At 38.6% G+C, this 18,976-nt stretch overlaps 2 protein-coding genes across 2 annotated transcripts in view; one reads left to right on the plus strand and one right to left on the minus strand.

The window, feature by feature from the left end:
* The first annotated feature begins 84 nt into the window (after positions 1–84).
* PHAX (phosphorylated adaptor for RNA export) lies at positions 85–8,400 on the plus strand. The gene is made up of 5 exons (XM_065745603.1): positions 85–204; positions 1,569–2,191; positions 4,880–5,000; positions 6,977–7,060; positions 8,081–8,400. Exons 1-5 carry the CDS (start codon positions 100–102, stop codon positions 8,348–8,350), a joined length of 1,203 nt encoding a protein of 400 aa, XP_065601675.1. The 5' UTR covers positions 85–99; the 3' UTR covers positions 8,351–8,400.
* CUNH5orf63 (chromosome unknown C5orf63 homolog) overlaps positions 6,343–18,976 on the minus strand; it is an 88,396-nt gene continuing 75,762 nt past the window's right edge. Inside the window, exon 4 of the mRNA XM_065745606.1 lies at positions 6,343–6,352. The gene's annotated coding sequence lies outside the window, so the exon portion shown is untranslated. The remainder of the gene's footprint in view (positions 6,353–18,976) is intronic.

Below are 18,976 nucleotides of genomic sequence, written 5' to 3' on the forward strand. Positions count from 1 at the left end.
GCGCAGCGCGCTCCCCACCCCTCCCCACCCCACACCGCCCGCCCTCCCGCGTTCCCACCGTGCCCCGCGCGACCCCACCCCCTCCGCCGCCCTGCCGCGATGGCGTTGGAGGTGCGGCGCATGGAAGGCGATGTGGAGGACGGCGAGCTGTCAGATTCGGACTCCGAAATGCCGGGCGCCGGTTCCCCAAAGGACCGGCAGCAGGTGAGAAGCGGGAGGCGATGGCGAGGCCCGGCCTCCTCCCTCCCCACTGCCGAAGCGGCTCCGGAGGCCTGGCCGGGACAGCTGGCGCTAGCGCCCCGCCTGGTGGCGGAAGGCGGCACCGGGCCCAGTGTTGTGCGAGTCGGACCGGGCCGGGCCGGGCCGGGCCGGGCCGGGTGAGCCCTTCCCGGTGCTTTGCGGGTCGGACCGGGCCGGGCCGTGGGCTCTGGCGGGAGCGGGTCGGTCCTATGTGCGTGTGCTGAGGAGGAGGAGCGCCACCGTACACCAACAACGGGAACGACGCATTTGGCCGCACGTGGGAGCAGTGTGTAACGGACGCCGCTGTCCTGAGTGTGCTGCTGTCACCCAGAAGCCACTGCTTAGCGTTGTTTCTTCCCGAGGGTCATATGGCTTCCTCGTTACGTTGTGTTATAACGTTTAGGCTTAATCTGCAGTCTCTTCCCTAATAGGAAGGGAAGTGATGGTGCCCTGTCTGTAACAAGATGATTAAATAGGATTTTTTAACCTCTGGCAGAAGGAAGTCTGATCTTAAAGATCTCAGAGTAGCATGTAGCTGTAATAAAAAATCAAGCAGGGAAAAATGGGATTAACTGTTAAAAAAAATTACTGCAGTGCAGCATAGAAAGCATGTCCAGAAGTTTCCTGCAACGGTGGAACTGGAATTCTGCCTTCTATTATCTGTGATGCAGATCTGAGCAGGTTTGGTGTTCTGTTGAGCTTGCCTGTCGGAGTGATGGGGAAATGCTCTCTCTTGAATGTTTGTATAGCAATAAGACCTGTTTGTAAAGCATTTCAAACCCTTTCAGCTTTTGTTTTTGCTCTGATCAATAACAGCCATACTGAGCCACTAGTACTTTGTTTTAAAGCAGCAAAAAAAATCTGGTTCTTATGTGAGGCACTACCATTACATGCTCATGTCTTGTCCTTAGAGACTCAGAATCAGCAAACACTAGATTAGCTTTTCAAAGTCATGAGTAGTATTTGTCTAGTTTCCTGTTCTTTTTTTTTTTTTCTCACCGAAGTTTCAGGGAAGTCTGGTATGGTTGCATGTCACTGAATGCCCACTCTCTTTCTGTCAGACAGAAAACTTTTAAGTTTTCTGCTGTTACAAGAAATTCCACTGAAGTGCTGTGATAGTCTTCATTCTTAAAACTACTCTGCATATCTGTTGTCTGGGTTGGGAGTTGTAGTAGCTTTTCTGGTCTCCATGAGATGCTCAGAGAACTGATCAAAATGCGACAAGTTGAGATCAAAAACTTGAAGCTAATGCATTTTTTGCATGACTTGATGGTTCTTTTTCTTTGCATGAATAATTGAGTTAACGCACATTTACTTGTTCATTTCAGAAATCACATGATGCTAGTAATGCTGGCAGACCTTTCCAGAGCACCATTTCATCAGGTGCCCCAGACGTTCCTTATCGGACAATCAAAAGTGTAGATTCAAGCGATGAAAGCTTTTCTGAATCTGATGATGACAGCTGTCTGTGGAAACGAAAACGACAGAAATGTTTCAACTTTCCTCCTGCTAAATCTGAGCCTTTTCCTCTTAATCAGAGCCACCAGAAACAAACTGCTCTAGGTGGTAAGAAAGTTAACAACATTTGGGGCATGGTGCTCCAGGAGCAAAATCAGGATGCGGTGGCTACTGAACTTGGGATTCTAGGAATGGATGGAAGTATTGACAGGAGCAGGCAGTCAGAGACTTACAATTATTTATTGGCTAAAAAGTTGATGAAGGAAGCTCAGCAAAAGGAGGAAGAGACTTTAAATAAAGAACTGGATGAATACATGCATGACGACAAGAAAACATTGCCCACAGAAGAAGAAAATGAACAACAAGGCTTTCTCAAACGAAAACGATCCGTAAAAGATAGACTGGGGGAAAGGCAAGAGATGAAGTACAAAGGAAGATATGAAATAACAGAAGAAGATTCAGAGGAAAAAGTAGCAGATGAAATTGCTTACCGGTAAGCTAGGTAATGGTGTATCTAACTTGAAATATTGGTAAACCATGGATGGAAAAGAATGCAGAACAAAAACAAGAGAAAACAAGCAACTTATTTGCTGAGTTTGTAATGTGTTGTACCAGGCTATAAAAAGCATAAATAAGTGCTTTGTGGGTATTTCCAAAATCCTGAAATTAAAATGCAGCATTTTATATGGTCTCTTTCAGAAGCATCCAGTAATTGTCTAACCTTTTCTTTTTTTCCTTTCTTGAGCTACTCTCAGGTAGAAATTGATTTTAGTGGCTATCAGAAATACTATTTCTTGTTACTTAGATTTAGTGTGGCTATTTGATGTGATTTTTTTAAGAGTGAATTTGAAGTTGGTAACTAGTGTACATAAACTGTTGACACTGTGAAAATTCGGCTAAGTTATAAACCTTTGAAACTGAGTTGGCTTGAGTAGGATAATGTTTTGGAGAGTACTGCTTCTGAAACACTTGTTGTTTACATACACAGAACATCCTGTTTGCAGAGGTGTTTCAGTGCTGCTTGAACTGAGATTAGTAGACAGTAGCACTGGAAGAAAGAAGCTCTGCAGTAGTTCTGTGACAGTTTATGCCAGCCAGTGTTAGAGTTACTAAGCTTGTGCACAGAATCCTCGGAATTGGAAAAGGCCTCTGTAGGTCGTGAAGTCTAACCCCTTTCTAAAGCAGGTTCCCTATAGTAGGTCACACAGAAAAGTGCCCAGGCAGGTCTTCAGTATCTCCAGAGAAGGAGGCTCCACAACCACTCTGGGCAGCCTTTTCTATTACTCTGTGTCCCTCAGAGTAAATTAGTTTTTTCTTATGTTTAGGTAGTACAGGTTTCAGTCTGTGTCCACTGGCCTTTATTTTGTTGCTAGACACAGTTGGAAAGAGCCTGGCCCCATTCTTTTGGCACCTGTCTTTCAGGTATTTATAAGCACTGGTAAGATCCCTCTCAGTCTGCTCTAGGCTGAGCAGTCGCTGGGCTCACAGCCCTTCCTCATACAGGAGATACTCCAGGCACCTAACCATTTTTGTGGCCCTCTGCTAGGCTCTCTGTAGCAATTCCCTGTCGATCTGAGGAGCTCAGAACTGGATGCAGTATTCCTGATGTGTCCTCACCAGGTCTGAGTAGAGGGGGAGGATCACCTCTCTTGACCTGCTAGCTATGTTCTTTTTATTGCACCCCAAGGTATCTTGGCCACAAGGTAGCACTGCTGATTCATGGACACCTGGATACTCAGATTGTTCTCTGCAGAGCTTCTTTCCAGCAGGTTAGCCTGCAGCCTGTACTGATGCACATCATCATCTCATTCGTTTCACAGTCCTGTGCACTGAGCTAAGAACATACCTGTTTTCAGGTCAGTTTGTTTCCCAAAATAGTTTGATGCACAGTTTCCTTTGAGTTTGAACTGGGCTGATAGTGTGAGGGGAGAAGAAGCACATAGTAGTAGTAATACTTCAATTAGTTTAAGCTGCCACTGCCTTTTTTCAGAAGTAAAAGGGAGCAAAATTGTTAACTGAAGAACAAGAGTTGGAAGTCTTACTGATTTGTAGGTTGACACCTAAACAGTGGTCAACAAAACCAGCTTATTTATTTCTGTGATACCTGCATGATAATGCCAGCTGCTGAGATATTGGAGTTAGACTGATGTTGTTATCAGATCTCAGTAGCTTTTCACTTAAGAATTTGAAAGCCCAGAGCATGTCTTTTGTAATAAACTTCTCTTTGTTCTGTTGGATTTTATCAAATTAAGGGAGAAGCCACTTTTTTCATTGCTAATAGGAATAGCTGCACCAATCTGCATCAGTAGAAATGTGATTGTATGTGATAGCAGTGTTGTTTAAGCTGTGTTGTGTCTTCTGCCTGGATTTATTAACATTTTGTTGTACTGTCCCATACAGTGAACAGAAGCCAAAGAGCCTTTTTGTCTGTTTTGTGACATTTTTGCTGTTTACCTTGTTTGGTTCCCATTGCCTTGCACAGCTTTAAGAATTGTACAGGCTTAGAATAAGCTAGAGATGGAGATGTGACTTAGCTGCCGCTGCTACCAACAGGAAATCTATTAAACCAGCTCTTTAAGAAATTCTGGTTGTCTTAAAGTTGTCTACATCTTTAAGAAGCATTCATTTCTTTTCCAGTATCACAATTTAGAGCTTATTTCTGGAGGTAATTAAGAAAGCACTTTATTTCTGAAGCCTCAACGTCATTAAACTCTGTGAGATTAAACATAAAATACAAAATCGGGCTGGGTGGGTAAATGTTGGCCAAGCAAATAGTTGCTGTGTCAGCTAACTTTCTATTCAAACTCCTTTAGTCAGTTTAGTGTAACACTTCTTCCGTATGCTGCTGGTTTGTCATGCAGCAGACTTTCATTCTGTTGCTTCAGAGACTTATACAGGGATTTGCATTTTCTGTTTAACATTTCACTAATCAGTAGAGGTAGAACAACATTTACTCAGACAAGCTTTTAACATGCCTGCTTTACAGGTTACTGTCCTTCAGAAGCTTAGAACTGTAAAATTTAGTTTTAAGAAGCCACCAAAACACATTTAAATGTAGAACTTCATTATTATAGCACAGTTGTATGTCACATGGAATAAGTTACTCATTATGGAAGTGCCATGGTTGATGTTTCTTGAAATTCTGCTGACTGTGAATGTGTTTGTTTCTCCCCCCCTCAAGGCTTTGTGAACCAAAGAAAGATTTAATTGCTCGAGTAGTGAAAATAATTGGAAAGAGAAAAGCTATTGAACTACTTATGGAAACTGCTGAAGTGGAACAAAATGGTGGACTGTTCATAGTGGTAAGAAAAATGTGATATTGAAGTAGAGGGTGGATGGGATGATTTTTACATGCAGAACATTTATGTAATTCTGCTACATAGCTTTCACATTTGATAGGTTCTTCCAGATTCCATGTTTATTTTTTATTTTTTTATAATATATGATCTTCCCTTGGGAAGTACATCTGAGCAGTGAAAGTCAATTAGCAATAAATGCTAACATAACCTTCTAGCAGAGTTTTGAGTAATCAATGAGATGAACACACCTGGAAATTACCCCATTTCTTGTCCTCAAGTCAATATCTGATTTGCAGTGATAACTTAACAATTACTTGCCTTGGGATGTTTCCCTCACAACCTTAAGATTGTTGTTGGAGAAAATGGCCAGAGTCATGACATACACCAATATGGTTAAACCATGCTGTCCTTTTATTACCCAGACAGCCTTATTCTTACAATGTTTAAGACAGGGGCATACAGAGAATAGCACACAGTCATTGGCTGAGAGCCTTGAAGAAAAACAACTTTAAAACAACTCCCAACAATTAACAGCAGTAAGAAACATATCCTGGAGGAGGTAACTTTTGATATCGTCCTAATCCTAAGAAACCAGGCAGGAATGCATCGGCAGCAGATGTGAAAGGCAGCACTGGCAGGGCGTCCCCTGCTTCAAAGTGCACTTTTTCTCTCCCACTCGCCACAGACCATCTCCTGCTTTTACTTTTCTCAAGGTTCAAACAGTGTAGTTTCCTTTGAGCACCATATCAGCGTGGCCAGTGCATAACACAGAGCCCAGAGGGAACACCTGCTAGCTAAACAGAATAGACTGTCAAGGACAGCTTACTCTAAAAATACCTATAGTTAAAATTATCAGCAGTCCTGTGAGGTCCTCTTTGCTGAAGGCAGGCTGAACAACATAATCACAGAAGTTTCCCATAGACATCTTGGCAGCTTGGGTTGCTCAGTTGAAGCAGCTCATGTCCGCCTTGCTGTTGCAGGAATTCTTCAACATAAGATGTTCTAAATCTTGAATAAAAGCTGCTACTTTTTGGGATGAAGCTTCTACTATATTACTCTATTTAGTCAATTGGTTGTTCAGCAACACTGAGCTATCTGGGTTAATCAGCATGCAGTCAGAGGGCAACATGATATGTTTCAGGTATTCCTAATGTCCCTTTCAAAACATAAATCTCAATAGGGAATATGTTAGCTTTGTTATAGGACCTGTGTACCAGCACTGCAGGACTGAGGACCAATTTCTTTTATAAGACATGGTAAAAAATCCTACATGTAATGATCAGGTTATCAGTTTCTGTGTGTGTTTTTATTAAATAATGAGCTATGGAGTGAAAGTGAATTGATTGTTTCTTCATCTTTCTTTTTTTTTTTTTTTTTTATAATTTACAGAAGTTTCAAAGCTGAGTCTGTTCATGCACCAGCATGATACACTATTGTTCACTTGAAAACTACTGAAGTGTGTAGTGTGGAACTGACATGTTACAGGGGGGGAGATTATATGTTAGGCAGAAATGCAAGATCCTGCAGATAAACAAATGAGATTCTATATAATTTTATGAAAATAATGTTTGAAATTTTACTAGACTTCCTTGTTAGCAGTGTTCTCAGTATCTAACCTAATACATTCATTATTGCAGATGGCTGTGAATGTATCTGATATACATCAGTACTTTGTTTCTTCACTATCAAAATCAGATTTGATTTGTAGTATGAGCAGTTGATAGGATATTCTAAAGCATATCTTTTGGAACTGCATGCATTACCTGTCCAAATATAGCAAGCTGATTGTTGACTTTCATATATCAGCCACAAACAAAAATAAAAAAATAGCCAGGGTTGTGGTTATGTAACAACTAGAACAGCAGAACTTCACTTTCTGAATTCTGTCTCAAGAGAAAGCATTGTCTTCTACGCCATTCTTGTATCAACAATTACATTTTAATTTTGCTAACATTACTACTTTATTCTTTCTGTTTAAGAATGGTGCTAGGAGGAGAACACCAGGGGGCGTTTATTTAAACCTGCTGAAGAACACACCCAGTGTCAAAGAGGAGCAAATCAAGGTAAAATTGTTAAGAGTGCACATGATTATCTGAAGTTAATTCTGTGGAGTTTTTTTTCTGATAGAAAGCTTATGCCTGAATTCTTCTCAGAACTTCTGGCAAGTTTAACTGTTATTCCAAAGAAAGCAGCTTTTCATAGTCAAAGTATAAGCAAATAACTGTTTACAGAATGCATTGAAATGTGGCTAAGAAGGCACCTCTTAGTGTATTGCCACTGACAAAAATTTGCCAGGGAAGAGGAAGCTATAGAGTCTGAAGAATTGTATACTGAATTGTTTTAACTTTGTGTGTACCTTACAGTGCTGTTATTTACGGTTATATTTGCTTCATGATATATTAATTAAATTATATGCTGTTAATAAAATATTCCTGTCCTATACAGCTGCAGCTGTAGCACCAGGTAGTACTGTCCCATTAGCCTGATTATTATCTGAAACTAGTCTTAATTGTTCAGTGTCGTAATGTGCTCGCCACCCTAGCTTAGTTACCTTCTGGTCCTTTTCTGCCACTGTATTTTCTGGGTAGCTGGGCACCAGTCATTCCTCTGTAGGTGTAGAATCACAGAGTCATCGAGGTTGGAAAAGACCTCCAAGATCATCCAGTCCAGCTGTCCCATCTACCACCAATATTTCCTCACTCAGCCATGTCCCTTAGTACAAGGTCTAAACTTCTCACTTCTAATCGAACTTCATGAATTTGCTGTTAGTCAGTTTATTCAGACTGCTGAAATCCCTCTGGCTGGCAGCATGACACTGGTGTATCAGCCACTCCCAGTTAGTTTTGTGTTATCTGCCTACTTGAAATGAAAAATTTAGTGTTACTTACTTCATAGTTTCAAATTAAAATAATTTATGGGACATATCTTTATAAGTGCAATCTACATTCCTATTCTGAATTATGTGAATGTTGCTGTTACTCAACTAGTACTGTTGAGCAGTATTAGATGTTAAAAGGATTTTTGCTTCGTGTTTTCTTCAGGAAATTAATATATTTTTTTGTTCGTTTGTTTTATTATTTAAGGAAATATTTTATCTGGAAAACCAAAAGGAGTATGAAAACAAAAAAGCTGCTAAGAAGAGGAGAATACAAGTTCTAGGAAAGAAGATGAAAAAAGCCATTAAAGGGCTTAACCTGCAAGAATATGATGATGCGTCTCGTGAGACTTTCGCTAGTGACACAAACGAAGCTCTGGCTTCTCTGGATGACTTACAGGATGGGAATCATGAAACCAAGATGGAACCTGAAGATATCATAGAAATTGATAATGCTCATGATTTGGAGATCTTTTAGATATTAATGATAACAAAGTCTCTATAAAACATATTAAACTTTTAAATTATCCCGTTCGTTAACAGTTAGTTGCAGAAACATAAGAAATATTTGATGAAGAAAACAATTACATAGTTCTTAGCTAGATTTAACAGCATGAAAGTTATTAACTGTCCTATTATTTGTTCACTGAGTCCTCAAAAACCAGTAAGATTTTTCTTGATAACAGCTCTGCATCAATATTCTGTAGTAAAGTTGTTACAGCCACATGTTAATTTTAGTGATTAACACTGTTAACAGAATAAATCCAGCTTAATCTGCTGAAGCTGACAAAGCTGTCATCAAGTAGGGGATATTCTTAATTGCACTAGAACAGAAACACCTGTGTAAAGTTACTCTTGATGTAAAAGATTGTGTGGTGCTAATATGACAGTGTGCTGACAAGAATAGCAATGTTTATAGATTAATTTGTTAATTAACTACATTTTAATGTTGGCAGCCTCTGAATAACAATCTTGTAAACAAGTACTGCTGAGCAATGTATGTTTTAAATTTCTGCAGGAGTTTATTGCATTTAATAGTGATTTGAGCTTCCTTTTTTTTTTCCTATGAATAAACATACACAGTTTATACATCTTTGTTCTAAAATACTACTCTTTCTGAACAGAGAGATTATATTATTGTACTTGCTTTGAGTGTCTTTATACCCTACATGCAGGTATAAACATTGCAGTTCTTGTTTCCGTGCTTGTGCCAGTGGTAGAATGAAGTAACATGCAGCTTGCAGAAATTACGAAGTTTTTATTTGCTGAACCTTAAGAAAATGAAGTATGCAAAAGAGAATGTGTAATTGATAGAAAAGGCCTGTACTTTTAAAGTTTGAAGGCAACAATTTGGTTATAACTGAAGAGGGTTTCTGATTCTGGTATGTACAATGTTTACAATACTTTGTCTCTATTGAGTTTTGTTTTCTGTGAATAGACTCATTATTTTGCAATGTAGAATACTGTTGTGATTTAACCTGGCAGGCAGTGAAGTACCACACTTACACCTATATTTCCTAACTTCCAGCTCCCAGTGAAACTGGGGAAAGAATCAGAGGGAAAAAAAAACAGTAAAACTTGGGTTGAGATAAAAACAGCATACTAAGATGGAAAAATAATAGTAATTATAGTAATAATAATACATATTTTTTCATTGCAAGTGATGCACAACACAGTTCCTACGTACTGACTGACACCCAGCTGATCCCAAGCAGCAGCTGCCCCCATTTGCACCCTGTGTCCCAGCCAACTTCCCCATGTTTGTGCATTGTCATATGGTGTGGAATGTCCCTTTGACTGGACTGAGCCAGCCTCCCTGGCTCTCCTGTGCACCCCGAGGTGCCCCATCCAGCCAAGTAACCCAGCAGAAACTGCAACAAATGTTTTGTCATTCTGCATGGATTAATTCACGTTTAAAGCCAACAACATATCCATAGCTTTTCCTCACCTAGGTCTAATGAGATTTTAGAAGCAAGGCATATCACTGAAACACATTGTGAAATTGTAATAAACTGTCAAGATCTGTTATTTAAAAGACAAAATAAGAGAGAAAGACTTCAAACACAGCACATTCCATTGTAAAGCTGAATTTATCCAGGAGTTCTGCATTTTTCTGTTCATGTGTCCAAGCTTCCTGTTACTCATCAGGTGTAAGGCATGCTTTTGCTGTGAACATACTGTCTGTGAAGTAGTGGGATGTGATTTATTCATTAACTTTCCCAACACAATTGTAATGATCAAGTGTACTAAACTGGTAAGTCATGCACAGCACTTCATTAGTTTGAGACAGTATTTGATGGTTCTAGTTTTGGTAGTTGCATGGGAGTGTCTTCAAAAATGATATCTAGAACACCATTTTTTTGCGGGTTAAGGTTTCCATTGTTTGAGCATCCCGCCTTCATTCCAGTTTCACCAATGGGTATCAAAAGGGTTGCATTAAGTTCTACTTAGCAGTTGTGTTATCTGTAGTTGTAGTGTATCTGAGCAGATATTGGCTGCTCAGGACAGTCCTGGGGCTGTGTTCTCTGCAGCTTTTCAATCCTGTTATTACTATTTCAAACCGTAAGCATTTGGGCAACCAAGCTGGTGAGGGATCTGGAGCACAGGCCTTATGAGGAGCAGCTGAGGGAGCTGGGATTGTTCAGTGTGGAGAAGAGGAGGCTCAATGGATACCTTAGGGAAGATGGCTCACCAGACCTCACAGAAGTCTTCAGAAAAAAAGTTTTGCAATATTTAGAAGGCACATAGTTGAAGCTTTCTCACCTCTTTATTTGCAATACTGGTAGATGACACTTTTTCAGAACTGTGAGTATTGCCCAGCTGAAAGCAATTCTAGAATCACACCTGGACCTGAATGCTGGTAACCAATGGAAATGACAAATACATGTCTCAAGTCACAACACACAAATCATGTATTCAGGATTCTAACCTAACCTCACATCTGTTGGCTTGAATGGAAACACTCATTTTTTTAGATTTGTTGGTTTGGTTTTTAATCTATCATTAAAACTCAATATAGGGGCAAGCTTTCACTGCAGCTACTCAGTACTGAAGTGCTTTCAGTGGCAGCTGTGGTTTTTGGGGTGAGCTCTTCAACTAAAGTGCTGTTAGCTCTTCAGCTAAAGAAATGTTACAGTGGATTTTTTAAATAACTTTTGATCTGTATTTGTTACACAGCTCACCGCTGTCTTCACCAGCTGTGTAAACTCAATTCCAGAGTGACCTTTGTGTTATTTCTGGCTGTCATGTCTCGACTTCGAGCTATGCTGGGTAAGTATGGAAGTGATAAGGTATGAGATCATCTTGGGGCCTAGTAAGGTGAAGTGGTTGGTTAACATGTTTATTCAAACAAGAAGTAGTTTCAAATTTGGGGAATGTGATTATTGGTGCTATATAAGAAATGGGATTGTAGCGATAAGCTATGATAATGTGACTTGCGTTATGTCCTAATATAACTAGAAAAGAGGGAGAAAAAGAGGGAGATAGATAAAGATACAAAGTGAGAGGGTCACCTCTTTTGTATCCAGCAATGTCAGGATTGTTCCTGCAGTGGAGAATCTGCACACCTGAAAGGGCAGCCCTTTGCCTTTTATGCCTTTGTGGACCCTAAGAAGGTCAGTGCTTCTTCGGAATGTTTCAGTAATGTGTCTGGAGGTCTCAGATGGTTGCTAGACCTCCTCTAATGATAAGATCAAGGTATGGCTCCACATAGGCACAGTTCGAGATTTAGTATAGTATTGAAATAGGCCAGAGTGGCTTTCTGCCTCTGCTGAAGTGATTATAGGTATAATTTACCACATCTCTTCTTCCCCCACTGAGTCTGGTTATTGTAATTCAACAGGTCTGTATAGTCTTCAGAAGATAAGGAAATCAGTCTGGAGGAATACCTGCCTTGAAAGGCTCCCTCCTCCATCTGTTCCTCATCTTGTTATTGTGGTGATCTCCTTTTACACTTTTGCAGAGTTACATTAACCCACCTGCCTCTCAGTCTTCTACAGTGGTGCCCCTGTTCCATTACCTCACATAAAAGGATATCTAGCATTCCTTTACTTCACAAGGTCAAGACATTGCATTATAGCTTGCTTAGGCCGTACCAGGCTAGTAATTTCATATATTAATAATATAACATGTAATAATAATAATACTATTTATGATTTCTGAATCTCTTGCTGTTGGATTTATTTTTTTTCCAAATGTGATTTTTCTATTTATAACAGGGATAATCCAAGGAGATCTAACAGCTGTGTGATCATGTAAACTCTTTCCTTCAAGTTTCTTCAAGGTTCTTCAAGCAATGGTTATTGTCTGCCTTCTCAGAAGCATGATGTATTTTTGTAGTTTATTTCTTTTAACTCTTAATCTAAAAGTCTAACAGCCTTTATTTTCTGATATTGAAAACAAAGCTTTGTAAAAGAAACTGCAACTTCCAATTAGGACATACACTGGTTGATTCTGAACTCTTTGTGCTGTTTGAAAATGACATTCCCTACCTTCAGTTTTATATGCCAGTCTTTTTTTTTGTAATAGAAACTTCAGAAGTCTCTGCTTTTTGGGGGTTGATTTTCTCAGACAACACCACTCCAGCCATCTACTCCTGACTTCTTTATATTTAAGTGCTGTTTGGAAAGGGAAAGATATCTTCAATACTATGAACTCTCATTGAACTGAATACATATTCATATTACAGCACAAAGATAAACTACTTTCTTCTAGAAAATAGACTTTTTTTTAGTGCAATAAAAAAACATAAAATCACGCTCAACTCTTGAAAGACGCAGTAAAAATGCCTTCATATTGTTACTATTTTGCTTAGGTTTCTTGTTTTTCTTATTCTGAAAAGGGGATTCGTGTTCAATGTGTTGTTAAGATAGTGTAAGAGCTTAAATTTGCTTACGTGGTTTTTTTTGTAACAAAGTCTGTTTTGATGTTGATTGCTTTGCTTGTTTACAGTTTTTAGGAACAAAACTAAGTCTTCTAGAGATCTAGTCTGTTTCTATGGAAAACAATTGTAATTTTGTCAATTTGGAAAATTCAGTTCTTATTGCATTTACCCAATGTTTGAAAGCTTTGAATAAAAAGTATAGACACTTCAGATTAAGTTCCTGGAATTTACTTTGCGAAAGAACTGAGTCAAAAGTGGAATGATTGCTAGATACTTAGAAGTGATAAGCTTCAACATGGAAAATCCTGCACATAAATGGAACAAGTGGCACTTGGTTTGTAAAAGTTTCTTAAACTTTACAAGAGGAACAAATTGACCTTTAGAAAATGAGTTCCTTGGGCCTTTATTCAAAGTTTGCATAACTGTTTCTGTAACTGTCTTCATCTTGATCTGAAGGCTTTTTTTAATGGCCAGAATCATGAGAATTTATTCTTTTTTTGAATTGCTTCTTTGCAATCAGTTTCTAGAAAAACATTGGACATTTTTTAGCATGTCCTCCATGTTAGACCAGTTTCCATCCTGATGAACTACATCATGACATTTTGAATTTATGCCAACAGAAGTTGAAGGGGGTGGACAAAGGTTAGGTGGATGGACAGAGATTGGTGAGACTGCTCCTTTTGGTGGTAACATGGGCTTAAACAACTACATTAGACTCTGAAGTGAAACTTGATTTCATCTCCTATTTAAATGTGTTTGTATTTATGTAGTATGAATATTTTCTTTCAGTGTTATTTCATATCCTATAATTGTTCTCATTACTTTTAAATTTTCCTAGGCATAATGTTTTTCTATTATTTATATAATAGATATATAATCTGAGATAATGATGTTACAGCATTACCTGTATAAATGAACACTTAATTGTTTATTCCTTTTCTTATTTGTTGTTTTCAAAACCAATAACACAGACTAGCAATACATTTCCATTAGACAGGACTGTTACACTTCCTCACCATTATTTTGCGTGTGTCAGTGTTCTTGGCTCTAGCTTTTGTAGGGCCCGTTTTTGTCACTGTAGAATGATGAACAGTGCCTTAACCCTCACATGAACATGTACCTAGGAGCAGCTACTTGAGTCTTGTGAATATTCAGGTAAGTTAGCAGTCTTGCAGTACATGGCACTGGGACAAATGCTGGTTTTTGGAAAGATGCTTTAGAGTACATATATGAACTAGCCTAAATAATGTTAGATTTTTAAGAGGGGAGGAAAAAAAAAGACTTCTATTCTGTATGTTGCTAACACTTAGTGTGGAAACATTCTACCACCAGATGGAGATCTTGTTATTGAACTATATTCCCTTTTAAAGAACAGCAAACAAAACCATAGACCTTTCCTACCTCTCATATGAGCTCTATAAGAAAATTTCTGTTTATTTGACTGAACAAAGTCCTCCTATCTCTTCACCACACTTCCAACATTTAATTAGTCTCTTGAAAAGCACAGAGCTCAAGATGGAAAGATACAATTTTATGTCAGTGTTATTTTCACTCACTCCTTAACTGTTTTCCTTATTGCCATTATCTACCAGCTTGGGTGAGAGAAGGCAGATGGATGGAATTCTTTAAAGGTATCAGACCACTGGAAAATAATCTTGTTGGTTTTTTAACATTATGCTTTGCAAAATGTGTTTTCATTTTCTGAAGATCATTAGGTATCTGATGAGCTGGAGATGCCCAGAGAGGTTGTGGAAGCTCCTCTGTCCTAGTTAGTTTTGTAGACGTGCTCCTATTTCTACTTCTAGAGCAATACGTAAAGATTGCTTTCAGGTACACTTACAGAACTGGCATCAGAGATGGTCAAGATGTGATACTGATGTATTTTATACCTGGGAGGTAAAAGCTGTTTAGTGACTTACTGCATGCAATTGCATAAAAAACAACACAGCACCACTATAAAAATATGTGCTAACATACATTCATTCCTGTGAATACCTGAATAAGAATTTTTAAGAAACAAATCTTTTTACTTCTGCAGCAGTGTTATGATGAGTGCTCCTGAAGCAAGGTGCTTTCTTGTCAGCTGTTCCTAGCTCTGAATCATATTATCATAAAATCATAGGATGGCCTGGGTTGAAAAGTTGAAAAGAGACCCCAGGGCAGGGTCTCCAACCACTAGAGCAGACTGCGGAGAGCCACATCCAGCCTTGCCTTGAATGCCTCCAGGGATGGGGCTTCCACAGCCTTTCTGGGCAACCTGTTCCAGTCAACCTGTTCCAGTGCATCACCACCTTCTGAGTGAAAAGAGAGAGAATTTAGGTCTGGTCACAGTAACAACAACAAGCCATGATCTATGGTTGGTTTATAGTGGGCAAGTTCATTAATAAATACTGGTGTAATCACTCTTAGCTGTATGGTACAGATTGTTTTTTGTCTCATTGACATCTATCCCTGCTGTTTGCAATAGAATATGAGGAAGTGGTCTCAAGGTGCTCTTGGGAGGTTAAGAGTGGTTGTGAAGAATTTGATCATGGAGGTGGTGGTCAAGTCTTGGAACAGACTGCCTAGGACAGTGGTAGAGTCCCTCTCCCTGGACGTGTGTAAGATGGTGACTTAAGAACATGGTGCTGAGATATGTGCCTTAGAGATGGCACTTATTAAGCCAGATTGATGTTTGAACTTGATGATCTTGAAGATCTTTTCAAACCTAGACAGTCCAGTAATTCTGTATTCCAATAAAATATTTTCCCAAGTAGACATCAAAAAACATAAAATTAGCAGCTATGCTAATTCGCAGCAGCTCCTTAGCAGGAGCTAAGGATTCACTTGTCTACTTAAGTAGAAGCAGTTTTAATGTTGTTCTTAAAATCTCACAGGGAAACTTAACTGTTTTAACCTACATTTTCAACTGATTTGAGTATTTCTGAAATTAAAAAGGTGTTTTTATGGAAAACTCAAAATCTAGGAAGTGGTGCTTTTTTATATCCGCTATAAGCACAATATGTACTCCTGCTTCTTTTCAGGAAAAAGTGGTGTTCTAATTGGTGATGAATTACTTTTCTCCAGGGAGGAAAAGTAAGTAGTTGTTGGGAATAAAAAATGCAAAAAGTTCTTGTCTGAAGTAGAACATTTTATAAAAAGAAACTGAGGCTATATAGGATGAAGGAGAATGCTTATTTAGGCTTTCTTGGAGTACAACAGTTAATATTAAGGGAATGGTGGGACACTTAATTATTTATAATTCTTGACTAGATATGGGAAAACAGCAAAACTAACTCCTTTTTATCTCCAGTTTTGCTTAGAGTGCATTTAGTACTTTCCCTCAAGTTTTCTTTAACAAGTTTGTGTAGATAAGAGAACCTGTACTATGTATGATTACCACCACAGGAAGAAATCTTATGTTTGATGGTATTGGTAAAGGTACATTGCAGTTTAGACTGATTGTATGGCCGGTTACATCTCATCTAGCTGACAAAAAGACATTTGGATAAGAAGATTTGTAGCTAATTTGGCTGTTAGGTTTATGAACTGAAAACATAACTGTTAAAGAAGTCTGACTTAATAATTTAAGTCATGTACAGTTACAGCATTGATTTTCCATGCAACTGCAGCATCTTATTTTTTTTTCTGAAGATGGTGTTTTTGCTTTACTTTAGAAAGGAATGCAGTAGACAGCACATCAACGTTATCTTGTATGTATCTATGTATAAACTTTCAGTATCAAAGAGAGGAAGATATTTCTGTAATATTGCCACAGTGAGGTGTAAAAGATGCTCAGTAAAAGCTGGGTAAGAGCTAAAAGCATTCACAGATTGTAACAGACTTGGCAGCTGTTGGCATATTAATTTGGGTTTAAAAAAGCTTTCCTGTTGCTTCACGTGGTAAACAAATAAAAAAGTGTGGAATAACGAGTTGGTATGTAGTGTAGTGTTACCACTGCTATATCACACCCTGCTCACCCATACTGCGGACTGTTTTACAGGCTTGCTAGGTGTTTATAAAGATAAGCGCCTCTGTTGTGCTCTTTGTGTTGTCTGTCAGCTTCAGAGGTACACTGCATGCCCCCAAACAGCATTAGGCAATGAATAAGTATTTTCCTGGTTGCAAGGAAATCCTTTTTTACAGCTGTGTTTTAAATGGAGCTTGGTATCAAAACCATATGAAAAGCATAATTAGTAGCAGTTATTAATCTTACCCTTGTTCTGTAGGCTAAAGCTTTATTTCAGTGTATAGCTTGTCCTTCTTGTAGTTTTTCCTGTTTTTCTGATGGTAGCTCCCTGGTATTCCTGTGGCATCAGAGGTTGTCTAGTATATTGGTCCTGATGTCCGTTATGTGCTAAGTTGTCCAATTGCCCTAAATGACTTCCGACAGTGGAAACAGTGCCCATCTATTTTTAGTAAATAAAATGTAAGTGGCAGCTTGAAATCTCAGTCTGGTAGAACTACAGAGTGAAATAAAAATAAAAATAATAATAATAATAAATAATAAAAAAATAAATAAACCTGAGGGCTCATTAATCCTACTCCCTTGCAGAAGGCTGTGGTATTTCTAAAATTTCATTTATATGAGTTGTATAGTCAAATAAATTTCTGCTACTCAGTGCATATATCCTCCCCTCCTTCTTTCTGAAGTGATCTATAGCGCTGCTCTCAGTTTTACTCTCCTTGGGATGAATGAGAGGTTACCTAGCTGCCTGCTGTTGAGCCTCTTCCCTTTTCAGCATCATAATTTTGTCACACACTACTTATTTAATCTCTCCTTAATTTTGTCACATGCTGCTTATTTAATCTCCCCTTAATTTTGTGTTGTTTGTTGTTTCAGTAAGAAGGTTACACAGAAGGAAAACCTGACTGCTACTGCTGTAGAATATCAGCTGTAACCCACTTTTGAAATTGTAAATGGGAATTTGGGTTTGATGCAGCAACAGTGGCTCAACTAATTGCAGAAAAGCTTCAGGAAAGCCTTCTGACTGCAAGTCTTTACTGCAGAGCAGAAGTATGAATTAACATCATCCACGTTCTTCCCATGTTTTAAAAAGTACAAGGATGAACATCAAGTGCACAGTATGTCCATAGGTTTAGTGGAAAAGGACAATGGAAAACATGTGTCTGGTGTTTTCTGTCATTCTCAAGAAAATCCCTGGGAGGCTGCTACTAGTGGCTTTGCCTTCCGCTTCTGCCTTACTTGCTCATGATGTACAGAAACTAGCGCAGCAATGTACCATGCTTTCTCTGGTTGCTTCAGGATGCCTTCTGCTTAAATAATTTTCTTGAAACCAGAAATGAAAATTGATCTAGCAAAGGCCAGCTGTTCCAAATCCTTCGGTTGATCTGCATGCAGATGACTTGCAGCTTGATTTGAAATACTGATCCATTGTTACTTCTGGAATTCCAAATCAGACCTGTTTTTTTGTTTTATAAAACAGAAAGAAGAATACCTCTGTCTGAACTTGTTTGTGGGGCAGGCTTTCTGGTTTTCCTGTCACCTGGAACAATCTGCTTATATCCTTTTCAGTCTTCTACCCAGATAGTTACTGTTTTTCAGAGAGATGGTCATAAAACATAACACATCTTAAGCAATCACAGTATTATATATGTTTCTTCAAAATTTAGTATATTCTTCCTACAGTTTTGTTCTGGAAGAGAAGCAGGTATCCATTGCCAAATACATGATCAGCTCCTGACCTTACCATCACATTAAAGAATACAGATCTGTACATTTAAAACTTTTTCACAAAAAGAGTTGATAGTTTCTTGCAGTGAAACTACATTGTAATGTCAGATTAAAACTGACATTTATCATTTAAATAGCTGATTTCCTTACACTGTGAAATTGACAGCTGCAACAAATACTGATAAGCAGCTTCTCTATGGTATTATTTGGACAAGTCTAGCTGTAGTCATGTTAATAGATTTGTCATGGTGTACTAAGCTTTTCTCACCCTAAAGCAGGGCCCTACGCTCCTCTCATGGTGAACACCCATACCACCTGGATCAGTTCAAAGTATATAAATCATTCCTCTTCTTAATATGTATTCCCTTTATTGTCAGTTACTGCAGAATTTGGAAAACAATGCATATAGTGGCATTACTATCTACATTAATATATATGTTCAAATAACCTATGCATCAATTGCTAATTCTAGCAGAATTTGTAAATGAAAATTTATTTCATTATTTTTTGTAAAAAAATAAATCTCTCTGGACTCTATTAAGAGCACA

The sequence above is a fragment of the Cyrtonyx montezumae genome, unplaced genomic scaffold (genome assembly GCF_038088225.1).
Source record: "Cyrtonyx montezumae isolate F1298 unplaced genomic scaffold, pur_monq_1.0 scaffold_36, whole genome shotgun sequence".
NCBI lineage: Eukaryota > Metazoa > Chordata > Aves > Galliformes > Odontophoridae > Cyrtonyx > Cyrtonyx montezumae.

Bases quoted from the DNA above. Each gene is read 5' to 3' on its own strand.
- PHAX (XM_065745603.1), top strand. From the start codon at position 100: ATGGCGTTGGAGGTGCGGCGCATGGAAGGCGATGTGGAGGACGGCGAG. The intron at 2,192-4,879 runs GTAAGCTAGGTA...CCCCCCCTCAAG, and splicing joins GCAGATGAAATTGCTTACCG to GCTTTGTGAACCAAAGAAAG. The intron at 5,001-6,976 runs GTAAGAAAAATG...TTTCTGTTTAAG, and splicing joins ATGGTGGACTGTTCATAGTG to AATGGTGCTAGGAGGAGAAC.